Source organism: Acanthopagrus latus, chromosome 1 (genome assembly GCF_904848185.1).
Source record: "Acanthopagrus latus isolate v.2019 chromosome 1, fAcaLat1.1, whole genome shotgun sequence".
Lineage (NCBI taxonomy): Eukaryota > Metazoa > Chordata > Actinopteri > Spariformes > Sparidae > Acanthopagrus > Acanthopagrus latus.
In genome coordinates this window covers 7,789,669-7,810,173 of record NC_051039.1, presented here as the reverse complement: position 1 = coordinate 7,810,173, position 20,505 = coordinate 7,789,669, and the positions used below count along the sequence as shown (strand labels likewise).

Sequence of the window (20,505 nt, the reverse complement as noted above, 5' to 3'; positions counted from 1 at the left end):
GAATCATGTTCTTGCAGATCAAGATCTTTACCACAGCGGGCCACGATGCTTGTACCACTTTTGTCCACAGGGGCCGCCAGAATCAACAAAAAACTCAAGTTTGTTGTAGCTGCTTTAAACTCAAATCTAGCAGGCGTTGGTTAGCTTAGCTTAGCTAGCACAAAGTCTGGAAACAGATTCAAGTCTATGCTTACTCATTTCTGATCATTATCATGACAGCGAAATATGGATCCTACATCTCACGTGACCTCTTTGCAGCCAGCCGTGCTCAGTGTGAGTTTTGATCACGAATGCGAGTCGTGAGCACAGCTTTCCTTCAAGGCAACTTGGGAGTGGAGCTTGAACTTCATCATTGAGGCTTGTGGTCAAGTCCAGCTGTTTTGAATGCACTAGTAAGCCTGGTCATTTATTCTAAAAAACTACACATTTACATCCATTGGTTCTTGTGTTTAGGACCCTAGTAAGGTCATTTCCCCCCCAAAATATGATCATTTTATGCCTCTGCAACAATGTTAACATTTCCCATCACAGGCTATATTTTGTTTGTTTGTTCTTTACAATAAGACGACATGTTAAGTCTTCGTGCTGACTGGCTGCTAACTGTAGGCTTATATTCAAAAGAGCTGGTGCATTGGATTCAGCATCAGCTAATGGTAAGACTGCAGAACTTAATACCTCTCATCTGAAACTGATGTGAATGGTCCTCTTCAGAGCCAGTGTTTGGATTGTCTGTTCAGGGCTACTGTAGAAACATAGAGGAGTACTCCCTTTAACATATAAAAGGCTTGTTCTAAAGGGAACAAAAACAGAACGACTCTTAGTTCCACCTTATTACATATAGATTAATGAAAACACAGTTTGAATAGATCACATTTCTGCTAACAGATCCTCTTCCCACACCTTGCAAGAAGAGATGAGTGGAACTGATCTTCACATCCAGCTCTGAAATTCAACAAGCTTTAGTTCCCCAAAAAATGTTGAACTATTTCTTCACATGTATGTGTGTGGTTTTAGGTGTCCATGTCCTTTATTGGCAATTTCGACTGCATGTAGGAAATAAGGTTTGACACAAGACACATAATCCTGCCATACTACTGTATTCCATCTTTCAAAAAAGAAAGACAAGATTTAATATTACTTAACAATATGTTAAAAGTAGCCAGTTTGGCTGCAGTGTTAATACAATATACACTCTATAACAGATTGATAGTGTGAGTATTGTTCTTTTTCAATTTCATTCTGAAAGTATTCTGATACAAGCTGGCTACAGGTCAAAAAGAAAGAAAACAAAAACTGTAACTGGAACACTTTTACTCAACAGTTTGTTAAACAGTACTTAAAAACCAAAAAAGAACATTGTCAAGTATTACGCTTTCCTCCTTTCTGTGAAATAGGGTGGAGGAGGAGGAGGAGGAGGAGGAGGAGGAGGAAGTGGTGGGTGGGGTGGGGGGCAGGGAGTGGAGACCAGCTGACCAAGCCCATTCCCTTGTCAATCATGTGGATGAGATGCCGTGCTAGGAACGGGGAAACGATGGGATAGTAAGCCACAATATCTCAAATACAGCTTTTAATTCATTACATTTCTCATTTTTTTGTAGTTTCCTTTGTCTTCTTTTTTTTTGGGAAGGAAACCATCCAGACATAGTAAGCATCTTTTGACTACAGGTAAAGCCAGTATAAGAAAATAATTTCATACCATGGCTTTTACAGTCAAGAGAAATGCCCAACTCAGACTAAAAGCACACAAGCACGCAAGGAAAATTAATCAGATGTAAAGTAGCATTTCATGATTCTTTTTGTGTCATTTCATTTTTGTTTTAGTTCTGCAGGTGGATCAGTCCAGATGGGTCTGTGTTGGAACCACACAGTGACAAGAACAAAGCAAGGCAGCGTGGGTGTGATTTGGGCACAGCAGGAGAAAAGTTCTGGGAGGACAACAGGGATGTGTGTGTGTGTGTTGGGAGGGGAGAGACCGCGTGGGTTGGTATAGCTGTTAAGGTACTGATTGTGTCCTGACAGTCACTCACAAACACCCTCAGTGTGCAGCAAACGTAGCTTTCTTCAAACTAAAGTTTGACCAGTTGATGGAAAGACGTTGACGGGTCTGCCGGGCAGAATCCAAGCAAAACCTGCAGAGAAACAAATCCAATACGAACACATTCAGCTTCTGGTACAGCTTCCATTTTAAATGTTTTAAGGAACCCCAAAGAAAGAACAAATTGCACAAAAGAACAAAGTCTCATCAGTATTTGGCAATATATACGTACCTTTTGAAATATTCAACCTCCCTCTCTGTTTCATCCATTTCAGTGCTATCCAGGTCGATGTCTTTGGGCAAGAATACGTCGTCTGAAACAAAATAACATTCAGCCATTTCACTGCAGGGCTCAACCTTAATGATTTTTTCCCTTGTGGGTCAGATATCTGCTTGCTCGAGGAAAATTTTCTACTTTCCCACATTTGTGTCATTAACTCAAGCGAAAATAAGGAACTCCCCATACTACCTGTGAATAGCACTGAGAAATAAGTGAATGCAACAAACTGCAGCGCACACTTTCACAAACCACGCTGCGATGACGTGGTTATACCACAGAATACCCAAGAGACAAGCGAAGGACTACATCAGCCTGTCTCTGGTCAGAGGGGTCTGTTTAAGACTCACTTCCCTCATCTAGCATCACTTCCGTGGAACCACACCAGTTATTTCAGCAGTAAAGCTGGTCAAGAAAGAGACTAAGACAAATCTGTAAGTTTCTAACCACACGACTAGTACGATACAGTACTCGTCTTGAGGTTAACACACACACACACCTCAAACATCAAATAGATACCAACCTATTGAGCTGTTCATCTTGTCCCCCTTCTTCTTCTTGTTCTTCTTGGTCTTGCCTTTGGGCTGTGGGGACTCTGCACTGGGAGGTTTGCCATTCTGCTGGCTCTGCTCAGACTGGCAGGTTGGAGGGGGAGACGGGGAAGGGTTTGACACAGGTGGACTTCTCCTGTCTTCCTTCATTTGGGTCAGCGGTTGCTGCTGCTGCCTTTTTCCACTGGCGCTTCTGATATTACTCCTTTCCTCCCTCCTTGGTTCGGTGGTGGGGAGAGGAGCCAGGGCCTCAGCAGGCCTGATCCGTGTTGCTTTGGTGTCTGTTGTAGTGGTGGGGGTGGTGCCATTAGCTAGCTTTACAGTCACATCTGAGCTCTTGGGTAACTCTGGAGCCTTCTTTACGGCAGCCTCACAAGTGGCCACTTTAGCAGACTGCTTGGCCTTAACTTTACTGTTGGCCTCAAGCTGAGGTGTAGAAGTGCCGTTGTGGAGGGGGGCTGGAGAGCTGGAGATGTTGGTCTCAGTTGAAAACCCCTTCTCATTTGTGTGTTTTGGGCTGTGCAGTGCGTTGGGCCGGGGTGCGGGGTCGAATCTGGGCTCTTTCTGGTGGGGGAGGCGGATGAGGGTTTGAAGCAGCTGTGACTTTCCATTCTGTAAGTTATCTAGGACGTTCTGAGCTGTCTGTTTAAGGGGCTGTGGGTTGTTTTGAGGGGGAGCGGTGTTTTCCTTTGCTTTCTCTTTCTTTTTCTTCTTGGCGGCACGATGTTGCTGCAGCTCCTGCAGCCGGAGCAGTTCCTTTTGAAGTGCTGCCTCTTCCTCTTCCTGCCGCTGTCGCCGTTGCTGCTCCTCCAATAGCTGCTGCTCCTCCCTTTCGCGGGCCTCCGCCTCCAGGCGGGCCTTCTCCTCCATCTGAAGCAGACAGAGACAAACAAACAATTTCAGCATTCAGTTTTTACTAGTTGTGACGAAAGCACCTGTGTATTAAGTACTAGCAGAGTTGTGGTACATCTATATCAATCACCGGAGGCTATTCTGATGATCTAAAAAATATTTCTCAACAGATTAGAAGGAACGGTACCTTCTTTTGTTTATGCCTGGCCCGCTTGGCTGCCTTAGAACTGGAGGCAGGTTTGTTGTCGGCACTGTTGATGAACTGCAACAGGTCCTCCACCCGCCTGTGGTCCTCCACCCCTCCATCTCGTTCTATTATTGGTTGGTGCTCCTCACGTTTAGGCTGCTCCTCCTTACGCTTTGTCAGACGCAAGCGCAGCTTCTCCCGCATCTCTGCATAATTTCGACTGGTAGGAGCAGCTGGGGGCTGGAGTAAAAATGTTATGAAGCAGTCAGTATACGATACGATGGCTGAATTCTTACACCAAGCAAATTAAATTAAATGATACACAAGTGATGCTTCTGTTTTGGTTTACATTATCTACCGGGAATCAAAACCAAATGTCTATTTAAAATCAATGAATTAGCATCCGCCACAAAGACATGTTAATTTGAGGTAAACATGCAAATTCCAGTGAGTGATAAATGCGTGTCTCTTACCCCGCCATGCCCAAAGAACTCGCAGTAGCAGCAGTCACAGTACTTTCCTTCTTTCTGGTTGGTGGAGGTGGAGGTGGAGGAGCTATGCTCAGAGCAGCTGTCCTCGTCCTGACTCTCCTCTCCATCGTACGGCTGGTCGTATGCTCCGTTCCCCTCACAGCGATGGCCTTCACAGTCCGGATCACTGAAAACAATGACGCTTAGAACTGGTCCCTAGAAATACTTTTGTCATCACAAACAACAGCATCTTCTTTCTAAACTGTCACTGATATTACATTTCATTAATGGGTGTAGAATAACGTAGGGGACTCACCTGCAGACACTAGGCGGGGCACTGATAGGACCATCTGCTGAGGAGGCGGGAGGCTCGGCAGGCGGGAGGCACAAACCTTGGTGAGCCTCGAAGTCTGGAGCTGGAGCGGCCATCTTTGGAAAGGGCTGGGATCCCATTGTGGGGAGGTGTGTGGTGGGGGCTGGGGGCAGGGTGGGGCCCGAGAGCGGAGGGAGGGAAGTCAGTCCTGTAGGGCCGTTTCTAGGGGTGGCTGGAGCGGGTTGCCTATGGTCCTCTTTACCTAGATTGTGAAATACATCGTCTAGAGGAGACAAAGATGTAATGAATTAGATCGTTGTTTAGCTCTTTGTCCCAAGACCAACTCTTTGAAGCATGCAGCTATTCACAGAGCTGGCACTCATATATTTAAGAATAAGATTCACTTAAAGTCGAGCCGATTTCTTCTTCTTCTTCTTTTTAAATCTGTATATAAAATCCTTGGTGTGTGTTTGGACTTGAAATTGGTAACTTTGCAAAAAGGAGAAATTCAAGTTTTAATACATTTTCAGTAGTACTAGCACTTCCTACTTTAGCTTTACAAAACATTGGGTTTCTATGAGGACAACAGAAAGCTGTGTTAACTAGCTTCACAGTTTTTCAGTGGAAGCTGTAGCAGGAGAAGTTTGCTCTCACTCCTTTCTGTCTGAAAGCTTTTCGGAAGTCAGACTACCAGGAGACCAGGGTTCCTGTTTCATGTGAAACGTGAAGTAAACACAAGTTAATAATTTCCAGTTTTCAATTACTGTAAATTTAGGCTTAAGCAACAAAACTACTTGGTTAGATTATGTTTAGAGAAAAGATCATTTTTTGGGTTTAAATAGTGTTTCTCATGACATAAGAGACGTGTCAGAAAGGGTTTCTAGCACAAATCCCTCAGGAAAACTTCTTCCGTGTGCAGCAGTTAACATAGTTTACTAGTCTGCCAGGCTAAGTAAAAGCATTTGATGATGTAAAAAGGGTCAGATGTCTTAAATCAACAAGGGTGCATGAGCATGGGCTACACACTTTGATGTCCTCCAGTCTGTAGCACACCACAGAAGTTTTCATTTTCTCTCCTAACAATGATAAAACTCCCTCCTTTAGGCCTGAAAGATGCCATTTCCACAAATATGTCCAAATTGTTTCAATGGTCTTTTGAAAGATGGAAAATTATGAATAATCGTCACTTAATTATTGTTTATATTCAAGCAATCTTACACAAGAGGGTGTGCTTTACTGTCATTAGTGCCCTATTAGTGCATTAACTGTCCTGTACGGGGAATTCCTTTCCTTAAGTCACATAAGCAGGCCTGGTATAATTGCCTTTATGGACACTTAACACTGAAAATGGGATTAGCATCCCTCCCACATCCTATCCATTCTAGGACTGAATAGCGCAGGTGGTTCCCATTTAACAAATCCATAACAAACTAATACCACAGAGAAACCGAACGATGATCTTACTGAAATGCTGCCGATGAATAGTGGAACCAACAACACTGAAGATGAATTCAGTCTTATAACTCGCTTTAAAGGTTAAACAACACAACGTTTCCTTGATGACTACAACAATGCATGTAACAGGCTGTGCTAACTCATAACTATGGGACCCTTAATCTAATCATCAAGAAAAACAAATAAGCAATCATCAGTACAAACCTAACCACTGCTCTTACATCCTAGATTACCTAAAGAGTTGGGTCTTTTAGATGCTAGGTGGATGGGTGGGTTATTACTTGACTGGACAGTGGTGGCAGTGCAGGACACAGAGGACGTGGAGGCGGAGGTGGCCATCACCACTCGGTTGGTCTCCATGAAGGCATCCTGGAAATTGTAGAGACACTTCTTCTTGGCGCCACTCTTCTTCTGCTCTTTGGCTTCCGAAGAGGAGCACGATGACGACGATGAAGAGGATGAAGACGATGATAATGACGAGGAAGTGGAGGAGGAAGGGGGCAGAGGGGTGGGCAGTGAGGGGTGTTCCCCTTGGGGGCCGATAGATGACGTTGGAGGGAGGGGCACGTCAGCGAGGGGTGGTCCAAGCATGTCACCTGTTGAGAAACGACACGAGACGAGTCATGATTTTAACTCTTCCGACTTGAGATTCGTCGGTCGTCTCTGCTGCGCCAAAGTGGCTCACCTGGCAGGGACTCTGGCAACAGCACAGACGGATTCCAGCTCTTCATCACGGCAGCGTCCCACAGGTTCTCAAACTTGAGCGAGAGGCACTGCAGCGAGCTGTTCCAGTCACCCGCTCCACCCGCACCGCCAAAGCAATTCTGGTAGACGTGCTCCGATAACGATGGGCTGAACGCTGGCTGTTTGGCTGCAGAGTGGTTTGATGTGGGGTTCGGGGGCAGAGGCTTAAGGGAAAAAAATTGAAGTGAGAAAATAAATCATGCCATTAACACAATCTCAATCCTACTAGTTATAGCCCACATGAGTCCTGCTGATGAGGATATAACAAAACAGTGGGCCACCCAGTAACCTCTCTTTCGCCTTGCTGTTGGTCTTGTGTACAATTTATACTCCATTTATATACAGCACTTTCTCAACTTATATTTATCTTCATTTTTTAAACAATATTTGTACATATTCTGATTGTTTTTGGTCATTTCCTTTTATGTGGCCTGTTCCTCTCCAGGTCACCATTGTGGTGAGGAGACCCAAATCCACTTCTCAATTTTCTATGAGAATCCACGGACCTCTTCGTCGGAACAGTTTATTAGAAACCACACGAGTTTAAGAGGAAAACCAGTCATTTCTTTGTTTCATAATTTTATTTACTATTGATATCTATTTTTTACACCTGATGAAACGATGATATGTCTTCAACTGTATTGAAGCTGTACGTCTTAATTTGTTTGTCTTATGTTGAATGTTTTAGATTAAAATGTGCCATTTGACAAATCCTTATTGTTCTTTTTGGCTCTTAACCTGCATGTTTCTTTCTTAAGTAGTCTTTTACTTCCTAATCATTATATATGTATTTCTTTCTTTGTTCCCCATTTAATATGTATTCTCCTGTCCTGAGATTTCTTCCATTTTACCCCCTGGTATAAGGTTTGTTTTTTTTTTTTCTGGGGTAGTTCTTCTTACTCAAGTTGAGGGTCTAATGACAGACGGTTTCATTCACTTGTAAAAACCCCTGAGGCGCCGTGACTTGACTCAATGAGTTTGGGAGTTTGAGATGAATGAATTTAAGACAGCATACACACACACACAGGTTCTGGGTTGCTTTAGACTTCTGACAATGGGTTCACTCTGACCTCTTGTGGCAGTGAATGTAAAAACGACAGTGAAACTAAATGAAACTACAACTAAGCTCAGTATTGTTCCTGGAACCTTAAAAGAAATCCCCAGTGATAAGGAAATGAATCAATTTTCCCTTAAAGAGACAGCTATACTTTTACACACTGTTAAAAAAAAAAAAAAAGCTTTGTGACTGTGTGGGCTCAATGATCCTCACCTTGTTGTGTGTGAGTGGAGGGCTGGGAGGGTAGAGTGTGGGGTGCAGCAGGGGCCGGGAGAAGTTGTGTAGGGGTAGGTGGCCGTGGATGTGGGGGTAGAGGTGGAGGGCGGGGTGGGCGGGGGGAGTCTTGCTGTCTGTGAAGAACTGGTGTCCGGCAGCGGGAGGAGGTGCAGCGTGGAGCCGACTTGGGGGCAAGCATGTGGCGGGGCCCAGGGTGGAGGAGGAGCTGGGGTCCTGGTTGCACACATGGCACTCGCAGGCATGCTGGACCTGTTCTATCTGAGAGTAGTGACACAAATTCAAAACACTTTATCCACTTAATCATTTTACAAATTAACAAAGAGCTGAAACAGACAAATCATTTCAGGCTTTGATCGGTCAAAAATGCCAAAAATTCTCAGTTATAAAACTGTAACCTGAATATTTTTTAGGGTTTTGACCAGAACAGACAATTGTTGACGTCACCTTGGAAATTATGTGGACCGATTTTCTAACCTTTAATTGACAAAATATGAATCAGTATTGAAAGTTTGTGTTAGTTGCAGCCTTACAGTCAGGGACCGGGGGACTGTTTGACCTTTTTAATACTGGTACCACTATGATAGCCAAGTTTCAGTATGAATACCTCATTTGATAAATATAGACTTGTTTTTCTACCAACCCATTTTTTTTCCTTTTATGAAAGATAAGCTCTTGAATGTTAGACTGTCAAACTCTGCCTTTATAAAAGCGTTTGAAGTTTTCTTTTAAAAGACTGTGAAATATCAGATTATGCTTTAAAGTATCTGAAACAAAAGTGTCAAGACTCAGTAAGCCTTTATCATCTGATCTCAATTGTTACTGTAAAGGTTATAGCAAAAAGAAAAAAAAAAGGCCTACAGAATTATTTTACAAGAACACCAATCAAGGATAGACAGATATGATTACAAGATAATTTCATTTCAAATATTAAAATATGTTTGGTTTATATATGTGATTAGATGAAGACACCAGTAGATGAAACACCAGATCGTCTTTGAATCTCAAGGACTATATTCAAATTCAAGCGTATCTCTAATCATGAAAGGTTAAAATCAGGGCAGAATAAGTAAAGAAGAGTTTCTGAACAAGGTTTTAAGATTTGTTACTCAGCCCAAATAGCTACTTCTTTCAAAAAGCTCCCTAAACCAAAATGTCCCTTTTCTTGATTATTATATAAAACAATTTTGTGAAATGTGACAATATCTGTGATTTTTGTCATTCCCTTTTTAGGAATTACAGGTGCATGTTCACTGTGTATGAGCAACAGATTGATTCACAACATTTTCAACTGGTTTTGACAACGACAGCTCATTATGAGTGTTTTAACACCTGTTGGTGGTTGTAAGAAGGTGGAGGACTGTTGGTCTTTCCTGAGGAAAGCTCCTCCTGCTGCCCTCGGGGCTCCCTGCCAACATCACCATCAGCCTCTTCCTCGTCACCCTCCGATGAACTGCTGCTGCTGGTAATGTGAGGAGACTGAAACAAACGTGTGGAACAAAGAAGAAGAAATTAGGAAATAGTCCTGGAACAGTACACAAAACAGATCCCCCACTACCAGTAACCCACTAATAATGAACTCCAGATACATCATCCAGAAACTGAGCAGGGAAATTTACAAGTAATCTAAAATACCTCAGTGCAGAACTTACCCCTGCCTTTAGTACCACGTTCTCAGCTTCCCCGTTGATGTCATTATGGAGGCCGTTCACAGCAGCAGTCACAACGCTGTTATCCTCATAACCGCTCATGGGGTAGATGTCCCCGAACTTACTGGACAACGGAGGCACTTCGTCATCATCACTGATACTAGCAGTAAACAGAAATGAGTGGTCAGGTTTGGGGGAAGTTGCTGAAGGGAAATTATTGTTTCTGGGAAGCGGTGTGTAATTACGACCATCTGACACACAATATCTAGCGATGCCTCAAGGTAGCTTACAAAGTGTTGGTATCCCCCTCAGGCAGGATGAGCCTGGGATGCTGCTGAATGGTGATGGGAGAACTAGAGTTGGAGCCAGACGCTGAACTGCCGGAGGATAGGCTGGGAGGGTGCACCTCCGCCAGGTAGTCACGGGGAGGTTCCCCTTGAAGGGGCAGCTTGATGTGCAGGTCCTCAGCAATCGGAGAGTCCATGATGCCACATGTCAGGATGTGGGAGAGACTACAGTCATCACATGTGCACCTGTTGGTCGGAGTGGGAGATAAGAACCAAATTCATATAACAATAATTATCATGGCATTATGTGAAAACTGATAATATATAACATCTTCAAAATGACATGGAAGACAGTAATAATTTACAAAATTTGACAAATTCTTTATTTCTCATTCTTAATGGGATGCTAATTAGCTTCCACAAAAAAAGTTGCTGGTTTTCCTGAGGTTTTAATTAATTGAATAAATGTGCAGTATTAATTGAAATGTTATCAAAATCGCAGTATCAGAATTTAAAGAAGCTGCAATTTGTTGATAAAATGACAAATCTTGTTTTCCAGAACCAAGAAAACCAAAAAATGGTGAATCAACATAATAATAGTTATTTTAACAATCATTAAATCTTTAAAACAAAAAAACAGCTGACATAAGGAAATCGTAACAGCCCTGATTACAGATCAATGAGTATATAAGAATAATAATAATTAAATCAATTTGGAAGATTCAAAAGTGAAAGTGACAACAAAAGCAAGCCCAGAAAATGACACAACACTCACCTTCTTCGATAATTGCAGTTTGGACAGTCTGGAATACTCAGACGAGATGAGAGCATCCTCATTGTGTCTGTGAAGTTGTTATCTCCTGTTGGGGACTTCTTACTGTTGGGTAACTATACAACAGAAAACAGAAATTAAAAAAAAACAAAACTCTGAAGCACAGAAATGAACATTGTAATCTGTCATGATATTTCTGTGTTCTTGTTGTGTACCTGTTCTTCTATAAATCTTCTCTGCTTAAAGAACTCCCAGTCCTCCTTCAGCATCCGCTGCTTCGTCTTCAAAGTCTGGAAATAGGAAGGAAATGAGAAGAACGTGAACTTCTATAAATAATATACATTTGAAGATAAGCTGAAAAGGCTGACTTTGTGTGGAAATAACATTTAAATGTCTTACGTTTTTGCTAATCAAGGACTTGTGTGGCTCTGTTCTTTGGTTGGTGAGACCCTGACCCTCCACCTTAAAAAGCAGCTGTAAAAAAAGGAGTCACATCCTTACAGCTTTAATTACTGCTCCTGTGATAAGCACTTCATTTTGAGAAAGTACTGCGATTAAATTTGTCTTGGATGTGTTTACCTGTTCATCTACATAGTCGTCAATCCTCTTCTCACACTCCTGCCATTCAGCTGCCACAGAAGCCATCTCCTGCTGCAGCTGCTGGTAGCTTTCTAACAAGGTCCTGTACATATCTTCATTGTATGAATCATGGGAGGCTGTGCCATGTCTAAAAATAAGTGTACAGAATAAAAAGACAAGCTGTTAAAGACACTTTTTAAACTTGCATGTGCAACATTAGCTTAACTCTGCTCTAAAATAACAGATTAAGTAACAGTGATGGATGAGTATCTAATTTCTTTCTTTAAACAAATAAAACTATATCTTACTTCAGCTGTGCAACCAGTGCAGGTAAACTGCTGTGCAAGATCGGTTCAGAGAACACCAGATTCTCAAAAAGGTGCTTGTTGTGCAGCTCCCACGTCACCTGGAATTTCTGGAGGTGCTCATTCTCCTGAGAAAACAACAAATACAGTAAAATGTATGAATGTCTACATGTGTCAGACAATTCGATTTTATGCCTTTAAGACCTTTCAGAGACATACGGTGTACAGGTAAGCAGCATATATGTAATCCCAAAGGTTCTGTGTGGGAGTGTAAATTAGGCAAATCTGCATTATGCCAACAGGTAGGTTAAATTATAAAGATATTAAAAGATGAATTAATTACAATATATATATATACACAGGTATATATTTGTGGCAATTAAGACCTCACAAATTCTAATTTAAGACATATCACTTTTTAAAGCCTTAAATCTGTAAGATTGAATAGAACACATTTTAAGTTGTATGCCCCCTGGAGGACAGCCAACACAGCATGTCTTTACAAATCTCGCTACACCAAACGTAAACTGACCAGGGTGAGTAGGAAGCTGCTGATGGTGCGTGCAGCTTGACAGAGGGCGCTGTACTCCTCCAGCAGCAGGGAGATGAACTGGTAGGCCTGAGGAGGACCCTGCGCTGCAGCCACGGCCCCCGCTGGTCCTGTGGTCTTGGGACCTGTCGACAGGTGCTTCAGAAGCCGCACCTTCATTTCCAAGACGTATTCGCGCGCCTGCTGCTCCAACCGTTGATACAACTGGAACGGGTCCTTCTCACAGAGTCTGCAGGAGGAAAGTAAAAAGACTAAATCTCAAGCAAACAGTATCTCAATCAATCCATCAATACGTTGAAACAAAAGATGTAGGTTGGTGACATTGTGAAGTAGTGTGGGATCATGGAAGCTCCAATATATTTCCGATGAAAATCTTTGTAATGTGACTCGGAAATCTTAACGGAGGAGGTAACATTATGAAGTTTTATTAAACATGTGTTTGGTCATATTTTCCAACTTCCTACATCACTCTGTTTTTTTCCCTTTAAATCACAGTTTTCTCTGGGGTTGAACATCACAGGAAACATTTAGTATAATGTAAGTACACAGCTCAAAATATATCAAAAGAAGGTCTAGTAATTTTTTGACATTTTAAAGCAGAAGTGTTAAATATCTTAAAATAAAGTGAGACTGAAAATGCTGGTCTAAAAACGAAAACACCAGCCCAAAAATATATAAAGAAATTCCTCAAACAGGATTATTTTTCTCTCCCTAATCTACACCTTTATTAGTTCAAATAATCCCTCAGTGAGTCATGTCACAGCTGTTCCTATTTCAACAGGAAATGCATCATAGAAAGGAAATAAAGACAGCATTGTACGGGGCTTTTAACTGATGACAGCAGAGAGGGTAGTAGTTTCAACTTGATGACATCATTGCTTTCAAAAGGCCTTTTCCTGCATCCTCATAGGGGTTTGCAGTTCAATAGAGACCCCTAGTGGACAAAGACAAAGTAGACCTACCTGTCGACCAGCTCCTTCATGCCCTCCTTGTCTCTCTCTAGGGGCTGATCGTGGTCATCTGCTAGCGGCGTTCCTGTCTGACGGTAGATGCAGCGCACCAGGTACCGGACCTCCGACCAGTGGTTCTGCAGCTGCTGTGACTCATTCTCTGACTCTGCAGAGATCTCCCTGTTTACCAGGACATAAATTCATGAAGATCACATTAACTTTAACTCGCAAGGACTAAATAATGAATCTACTTTAGTGGCGGAGGGTCTGAACTGACCGTCGCTCGTTGCAGGCTTCACAGCTGCACACTGTATCAGCAGGCATTGGTGCGGTGAGGTCAGGGGCAGGGAGCATGGGTAGTGTAGGCACAGCAGTGGTCAGTCTGTCCCCTGTGGCTGCCTCCTGGCCCAGGTTTCCGTTACCCACAGGCATGTGCAAAAGGAAGTCTTGGCTCTGTAAGAAATATGAAAAACAGCTTAAGATACGCAACAATTTTTATACTTTCCTCAAGATGCAACTGAGCAAATATAAATAAATGTATCTATTTTTTCATTGATGTTGAACACTATTTGATATCTAGAGTCATGTCAGGAGGATTATGCAGTAAGCATTAAATACAACATAATGCAAATGTAGATCTACTGTTTGTATTTAGGAATATTTCATGATTGGTTCTTGCATATGGAACCAAACTCTTCAGTAATAAAGAATACTGTCAATATCAATCAAGAACTGCAGGATTCAGAAGTCTGGATAGTGTTTTATCCAGCAATAACTTTTGTCCTAACTCACTGTGGCAGTGACAAGGCCAAGAAAGAAGACGTGTTATGAGCTGATGACAGAAGAAGTCCAGGTACAGTTTGTTTGGATCAGCCAATCCAAGGAGTAGGTCTTGTCCCCACTTAAGAATATTTTCTACAACAGGAATGACACTTGATAAGTGTTTTCTTTCTTAAATCACATGTTTGGGTTTTAAGGTTAGCTGCTGGTCACAAAAAAAAACCTCTGTGAACCAAGCTCGCTAGTTTCTGATCTATCCATTTCCAAGTTATCGGAACTATAATTAAGTGTTACAGGCTCACGTTCTGCAGCTGCATCACGATAAAAGCTTCCCAGTGGTTTGGCTCTGTTTACTACAGGTCTGTGATACTGTGAGTCAGCACAGTACCCCCCTGCCCTGAGGATGCAATAGAACAATACATATATGGAGGAAACCAAACCCAAGCCAAATAGAGAAGGCCAAGGCACCCACACCCACAACTAAGGAAACTAAACCCCCCTGACATACCCAACAGGTCTGATCAACAAAGCCCGATCAATAGAAATAGTGTAGCGGTTACAACTACTGGAGGTATTAATAACAGGAGTTTTTGTCACACAATTACAATGATCAATTCACATCAAAAGGTCTCAAATAGAAACAATAAAGGGTTAATCAAGAGTCCTCAATACAGCAGTGATAGAGTTCGACTGCAGTTACAACACGACTGCTTGCTTGCAGGGATAGCGGGAGTCGATGCTTCTCTAACCACCTGAACTATGTTGAACATGGTGTTATGTAGAAAATCATGGTTCAAGCACACAGATGTTCAACAACAACACAAGTTTTCTCAATGCTTGGTGGTTGGAAGGCTTATTTTTCCACTGAATTAAAAACGATAAGCCTACAACAGTGCAGTGTCGACGAGTGGTTTTGATTCTGTGAAACCCCTGGTACCAGCAGAAAGTATGTAAAATTAAATCAAATTTACTAATGTGCCACAATAGTTGGTGTTTTGAATTCTATAACCCTAATGTCCTAATCCGATGGTTGAGTAATGATACAGGAATTTCACCTAATTAGGAGACAAGTCACCAAAGTGCAAACAGCAAAATGAGCAGGAATTAACCAATAATTGCAGCTGCTGGAGATGACTGCACATTATTTCTGACAAGAGTTTACCGAAGGATCAGGTCACGCATGCAAAACACAGCTGCAGCACAGCACAGTGAAGTGACTGCAGATATACGGAAACAGCAAACGACAATCAGCTTCAGACTCAGCTCAAAAATTAACAGTGAAATAAGACACCATTTCCTTAGAGTCTGAACTACAAATAACTTATTATTATCCTACTCGCTGTGATTTACTCTTACTCAAACCAGGCACAGAAACAAAGAATTAGTGATAAAAAGGAAAAATAAATGGTGAGTCCCAACAAGAGTTGTTACCAGCCTTATTAATCACAGCCAATGATCACACCCTTATAAACACAACCCAGTGGAAGAAAAGTTACTTTGTATTTCAGCAGGGGAAAAAAAACTGACGGTGTGTTGAATAATACGATTTTTCCACTTGTAAGTTGGTGTTCAGCACATAGCCATGCCGTCTAATATAAGAAGCTCTTTATATGAAGAGGCATTAGTCTAATACATCATGGCATTTCACAACATAGGCCTGAGAAGAGATTAACACTCTGTGTGTAAAGGAAAATTCTACAAAAGTAAAGAAAATACAGTATTTCATCTGCTGCATCACTTATTTTTGACCTAGATACTATTTTCTAGCTATATTTCAAGGTGAACCCAAGCTAAAATATTAACTGATAGTCTGTCCTTTGCAACATCTTTTTTACTGAAACAGCTGTTACTTCTGGTTGCTCCATCTGTTCGAGCTTTTCTGGCTGAACAAGAGCTACTCCATCCTCTGAGAGACTGACCGCAGCTGTGCGAGTTAAATTGAAGATATGTGGCATCAATGCAGACACAGACATGGCAGCAATGGAATCACACAAAGACCCAAAAGCATAAAAGTCCTTTCACTACAGCCACAAACTCAAAGTTATACGCTCATGACTTACCCCCAACGACTGCTCCAGAGCAGTGTGTCGGTCCTCCTTCTCCACTGTGCGCCTGCAGTCGGAGCACACCCACAGAGGCAGCTGCAGGGCACTCGGCGTCTTGTTGGGTTGCGACGTACCGTTCTGGCCCGTGATCCCTGCCTCTGAAGGCACGGCACCGTCTTTCCGCTCACATCGGCACAAGAGGCAGCGATCACCGGCTGTGTAGGGCGCCCGTTGGTTTAAGCCGAACGTGAATGGAGTCTGCGGTGAGGATGTCAGCAGGGGGAAGAAGACAGAGAAACATACCATGAGGTACAGAGCCACTTGGCATCTTATAGGTTGTTGTGGAAGAAAAACTGACTATCTTAAAACTAATACAATGAAATACAGTGAGAATATAGTGTGAATGTTTCCTTAAAAATCTTCAATAAAAACCTTATTTCATTTTTACTGAAAAAACGTGGTAAGTCCACACTGCCGAGAGCAGAGCAGCCTGCTATACAGTATATGTTCTATACATTGAGACACACCACACTGTATTCCCACTGCACTCTGGGTACACCAGCTGTCTGAACCCGCCCCACTGGACTCCATTAAAACTCTGGAACCTTTTCTTAATGCACACTCTTGTCAGTGAGTGAACCACAGAGTGGCACAGACACATAATTAGCAGCCAGAAGATTCAATTCATAATGTCTAGATTGGCGGTGTACGTCAGTAAGCAAAATGGCTTTTATTTCGGCAACATTGTATAGCTGTACCAGTAGTTCACAGGAGACTCTGGATCTGTCGGTGCTCTGGGTTACTCAACCTCACCCACTCCCAGCAGTGGTGCTTTATGTCCACATTAAAAAGCTGAACAGTTAAGAAATTATTTTTATCCAAAAATCTTTGCATGTTTATTGTAAGTTAAAAAGTTGATTCAAAGCAGTTCCAAATAATGCTCCACACATTTCGAGGTCCAATTTACAACAGCCATCAACTTTGCAAGAATATGATATTTGCGTTTTGACTGACACATTTAGAGTTATTTCTCACCAGCATAACACAAAACTGTTTTCGTAAGATGACGAAAACAACCAGGTGTGGAGCCAAAAACATTCGATGGCCCAGGTAAAAAGCCACGTGACAGATTTTAAATAACAATGGGCTGAAATTATTGGATTCACTGTACATGCTAAAATAAAATGTCTTGTTCTGAAAAACATGCACAAACACACTGGTAAGGCTTTACCGATTAATATGTAAACAGGACAACACATTTGACTTTATTCAGTAACACACATGTTAATACTATGTGAATATCAATCAGAGGGATTCAATTATGATCTAACATTTTTTTATAGGCCTTTATGGCTTCATTGACAGAATAGCTGAAGATATGACAGGAAGTGGGTGAGCGAGAGGGGGAGTGACGCGCAGCAAATGTCCCCAGGCCGGGACTCGAACCTGGGGCCGCTGCGGCGAGGACAAAGCCTCTGCACAAGGGACGCCTGCTCTATAAACTGAGCTAAACGGCATCCCAGGATAGAACATTTTTGCAAGATACAGAGATTTTATTGTGGCATCAGGCACAGTTCCTCTCTATTATTCAAAGTAGCTCAATTTGACTACATGTCTTTCCTGCATACATTCAAATAAAACTCAGTAATTGTCCTGAAGCTGTGATATCCAGTTGAGCTGGTGTTCGGTGTCAGTAGATTATTCCAATGGGACACTTTAAAGTTTTGTTTCAAGAGCATGTTTTGCTGACAGTCACTTCAAATATGGCAGAACGCCGACAAAGAGCTGCATTTGCACTATAACACAGATAAAAAACAATCAAAAAAGGGCTGCTGACAGTGAAAATATGCCTGTAAGTGATCACTCACAATACAATGAGACTGAATACAGTTATCTGGGCATCCTGGTGTCCTGCTGTTGCAGACTGTGTTCGGAGCTTGTCAAAACTGAATATGCTTGATATTTGTCACAGTTATGTCACTCCAAACTGGAGGGTAAACACAATAAAAGACTAAATCAAGCCATCTTGTAGAGTCCACCTCCTTCTAGTGTGTCTAAGTTTAATGCAGGGCTGCAACTCATTATCATTGTCAATTAATCTGTCGATTATCTTGTCAATGATCGTGAAAATTGTGAAAAATGTTCATTACTTCTTTTCTGAAAAAAGGGTTCAAACTGATTAATGGATTATCAAAACACATGGGAATTAATTTAATAGTTCGCGATGTAAACTAATCGATTGGCCGTCCAAGTGCTTCATCAGCGTGTAAATTATGTTAGTCCCAAGAGACAGACAGAGAAATCCCAACAGTGACCTTAAATGAACTTCTGAGACACTTTACCTGAAGGACTCCGGAGAAGTCAGCATTCACTGGTCCTTCTGTAAACTGTGGTGTTACACTGTTGTTCACTTTGACCTGAGGGATGCAAAAAACTCAGTGTTGACATGGATCTGACCACGCATGTGCTTTATTTATTATTACAGTTAGTAAAACTTTAATTAAAGTCTGTGACGGTCTGCAAGAGTGAGTCCAGTTGTCTACATTTGATCATTTTGTTTATGAGATCTGACTGGATGAAGATCACATTTCAATCCCAACATCGTGAAGTAGAAGGCTGCTTTTCTGAGTTTCTGACCTATGTGAGTGGAAAGAAATTAGTATCACACCTGCCCAGGCGAGGCAGGTAGACTATTGTTTACTATATAAACATCATGTAATCTAATGAGTCAGTTCATCCAAATTATAATAAAACAATTTCCCACTTTCCCTAATAATATGTTATTTAGGATTTGTTCGCCTTTGTGTCGATTTGGGTAAAACTGAATGACAATCATTCATGACAGTCTGTTATTTTCCTAAGATAAATGCAGGAAGTAATTTTCATGAATTGAAGGATGTCTCTATATGAATAGGAGGTTATTTCTTTGTTAGGATCTTGGCTGTTTGGCATATATCAGACATTCACACACCTGCTGAGTTCAAGACTTTTGATTACCTTATGGTATAAACCACACATTAAACTACACACAGATAGAAAGGAGATATTTCACTAATATGCAGAATTATAGCCAACATCTGAGATCACTGTGACCCGAAAAGCTTCCCAACTAACTTTTGAGGCTGACATCTATGAGTTGAAAATATTCAGTTTCACAGAAACTTGCTTACACCTTGTGGTGTTGATGCAAATTATTATTTTAGTGCCAATTCAAAGTGTATAGCTAATTTACCTTGGATTACTGGAGGCAGGTGGGTGGTTTAGCCCATCTTTTTGCAAATACAATGCAGTTTAACTCGGATAAACCTTTATAAGTACGATAATTGTAAGGTCAGCTTGTAAAAACACACCGAGGCCCGACGGGGTTGAAGTTGTTAGTACTCTGCACTGTTAGCATTAGCTAGCATTAATGTTTATCTGTGTAATAGCAGCCTGTGGCCAACAGTGTTTACCCGAATAGTACTCACGAATAATCTTGGCTTGACCCATGTAATCTCCACCTACCTGGGGTGTAATAGTTAAAAATAAGGCTTCGTGGTGTTTAAATTGTTGCCGATTCAGCTGCGATCTCTCAACTTAAGCTAACGATGGTAGTCACAGCGTTTGGCCAGGGCAGAGGCAACCTAATGTTTACGGCAGTCCCACACAATATAACACGTCCCGTTCAACTACACAGCTACGGCTAACGATTTGCTAGCTGGCACTGTGTTCGACAAAGTATAACAACCGGCATTAGCGGTAATTAAGCCAGTTAATTTCTAGCTATGTTGCATAGGTTAGTTAGCTAGCTGCCTTCCTCGCATCAGTGTCGGGCCCAAAGCAGATTTGTGTCGTTGATAACGTTGCTAGCTAGTCGCCCCCGTTTTGACATCTACCGGTTCGAGGTGTGTGACACTCTTACCTCTCCGTTTATGCCCGTGATGGACCCCATATTCCCGTTGCCTGTGCTGCCAGGTGATAAAAAGCTGACGACAGAGGCAGGTGTTGCTGTTCCCGCACAGCCTAGGGCCGAGGCAACCCCGGCCTTGCCACCGCTGGTATTGCAGACAGCACTGCAGCTACTGCCACCGCCCCGCTTGTTCTTCCTGCGTTTAGCCCCTCGTTTAGCATCGGTTGGACTCATTTTTTCCACAACAGAAGCGAGACAACTTGCCGTCCAGACTTGGCAGGGTCTCACGTGGAATGCCGGGCGCAATCACTCGGGTACAGATCCGGGATAGCGATTTTAGAGACTCCCAAAACGACAGACACTCAGTTCCATCAAAGTGCAAGCCGACTTCATAGGTTCCAATATGGCTTCTAGCTGGACTGCCTCAGCCAGGCTTCAGCCTGCGTCGCAACGCAACGGTGCGTCGCGCATCGCGGGGGCTTGTGGGAAACGGAGTTTTTTGAGTCACGTCACATTCGTAGCAA

The 20,505-nt window shown here is 42.3% G+C and overlaps 1 protein-coding gene across 3 annotated transcripts; it reads right to left on the bottom strand.

Moving 5' to 3' along the window:
- Window positions 1–1,003: 1,003 nt before the first annotated feature.
- On the bottom strand, window positions 1,004–20,384 carry fam193a (family with sequence similarity 193 member A). 3 transcript variants are annotated; one of them, XM_037075888.1, is made up of 24 exons: window positions 19,994–20,384; window positions 18,435–18,509; window positions 16,108–16,350; window positions 13,545–13,720; window positions 13,280–13,447; window positions 12,300–12,546; window positions 11,771–11,895; window positions 11,463–11,610; window positions 11,283–11,357; window positions 11,099–11,173; window positions 10,887–10,999; window positions 10,115–10,357; window positions 9,828–9,984; window positions 9,508–9,654; window positions 8,155–8,436; window positions 6,826–7,048; window positions 6,374–6,736; window positions 4,689–4,968; window positions 4,376–4,559; window positions 3,903–4,142; window positions 2,836–3,733; window positions 2,268–2,349; window positions 2,028–2,129; window positions 1,004–1,514 (listed from the first exon to the last, which is right to left on the bottom strand). In XM_037075888.1, the coding sequence occupies exons 1-23, from the start codon at window positions 20,213–20,215 to the stop codon at window positions 2,036–2,038; spliced, it is 4,860 nt and encodes a 1,619-aa protein (XP_036931783.1). In that variant the 5' UTR covers window positions 20,216–20,384; the 3' UTR covers window positions 1,004–1,514; window positions 2,028–2,035. The 3 variants fall into 3 exon arrangements, with proteins under 3 accessions (XP_036931783.1, XP_036930976.1, XP_036932572.1); XM_037075081.1 differs by having other exon boundaries at window positions 1,079–2,129; window positions 19,994–20,383; XM_037076677.1 differs by having other exon boundaries at window positions 1,079–2,129; window positions 6,422–6,736; window positions 19,994–20,383.
- Window positions 20,385–20,505: the final 121 nt, after the last annotated feature.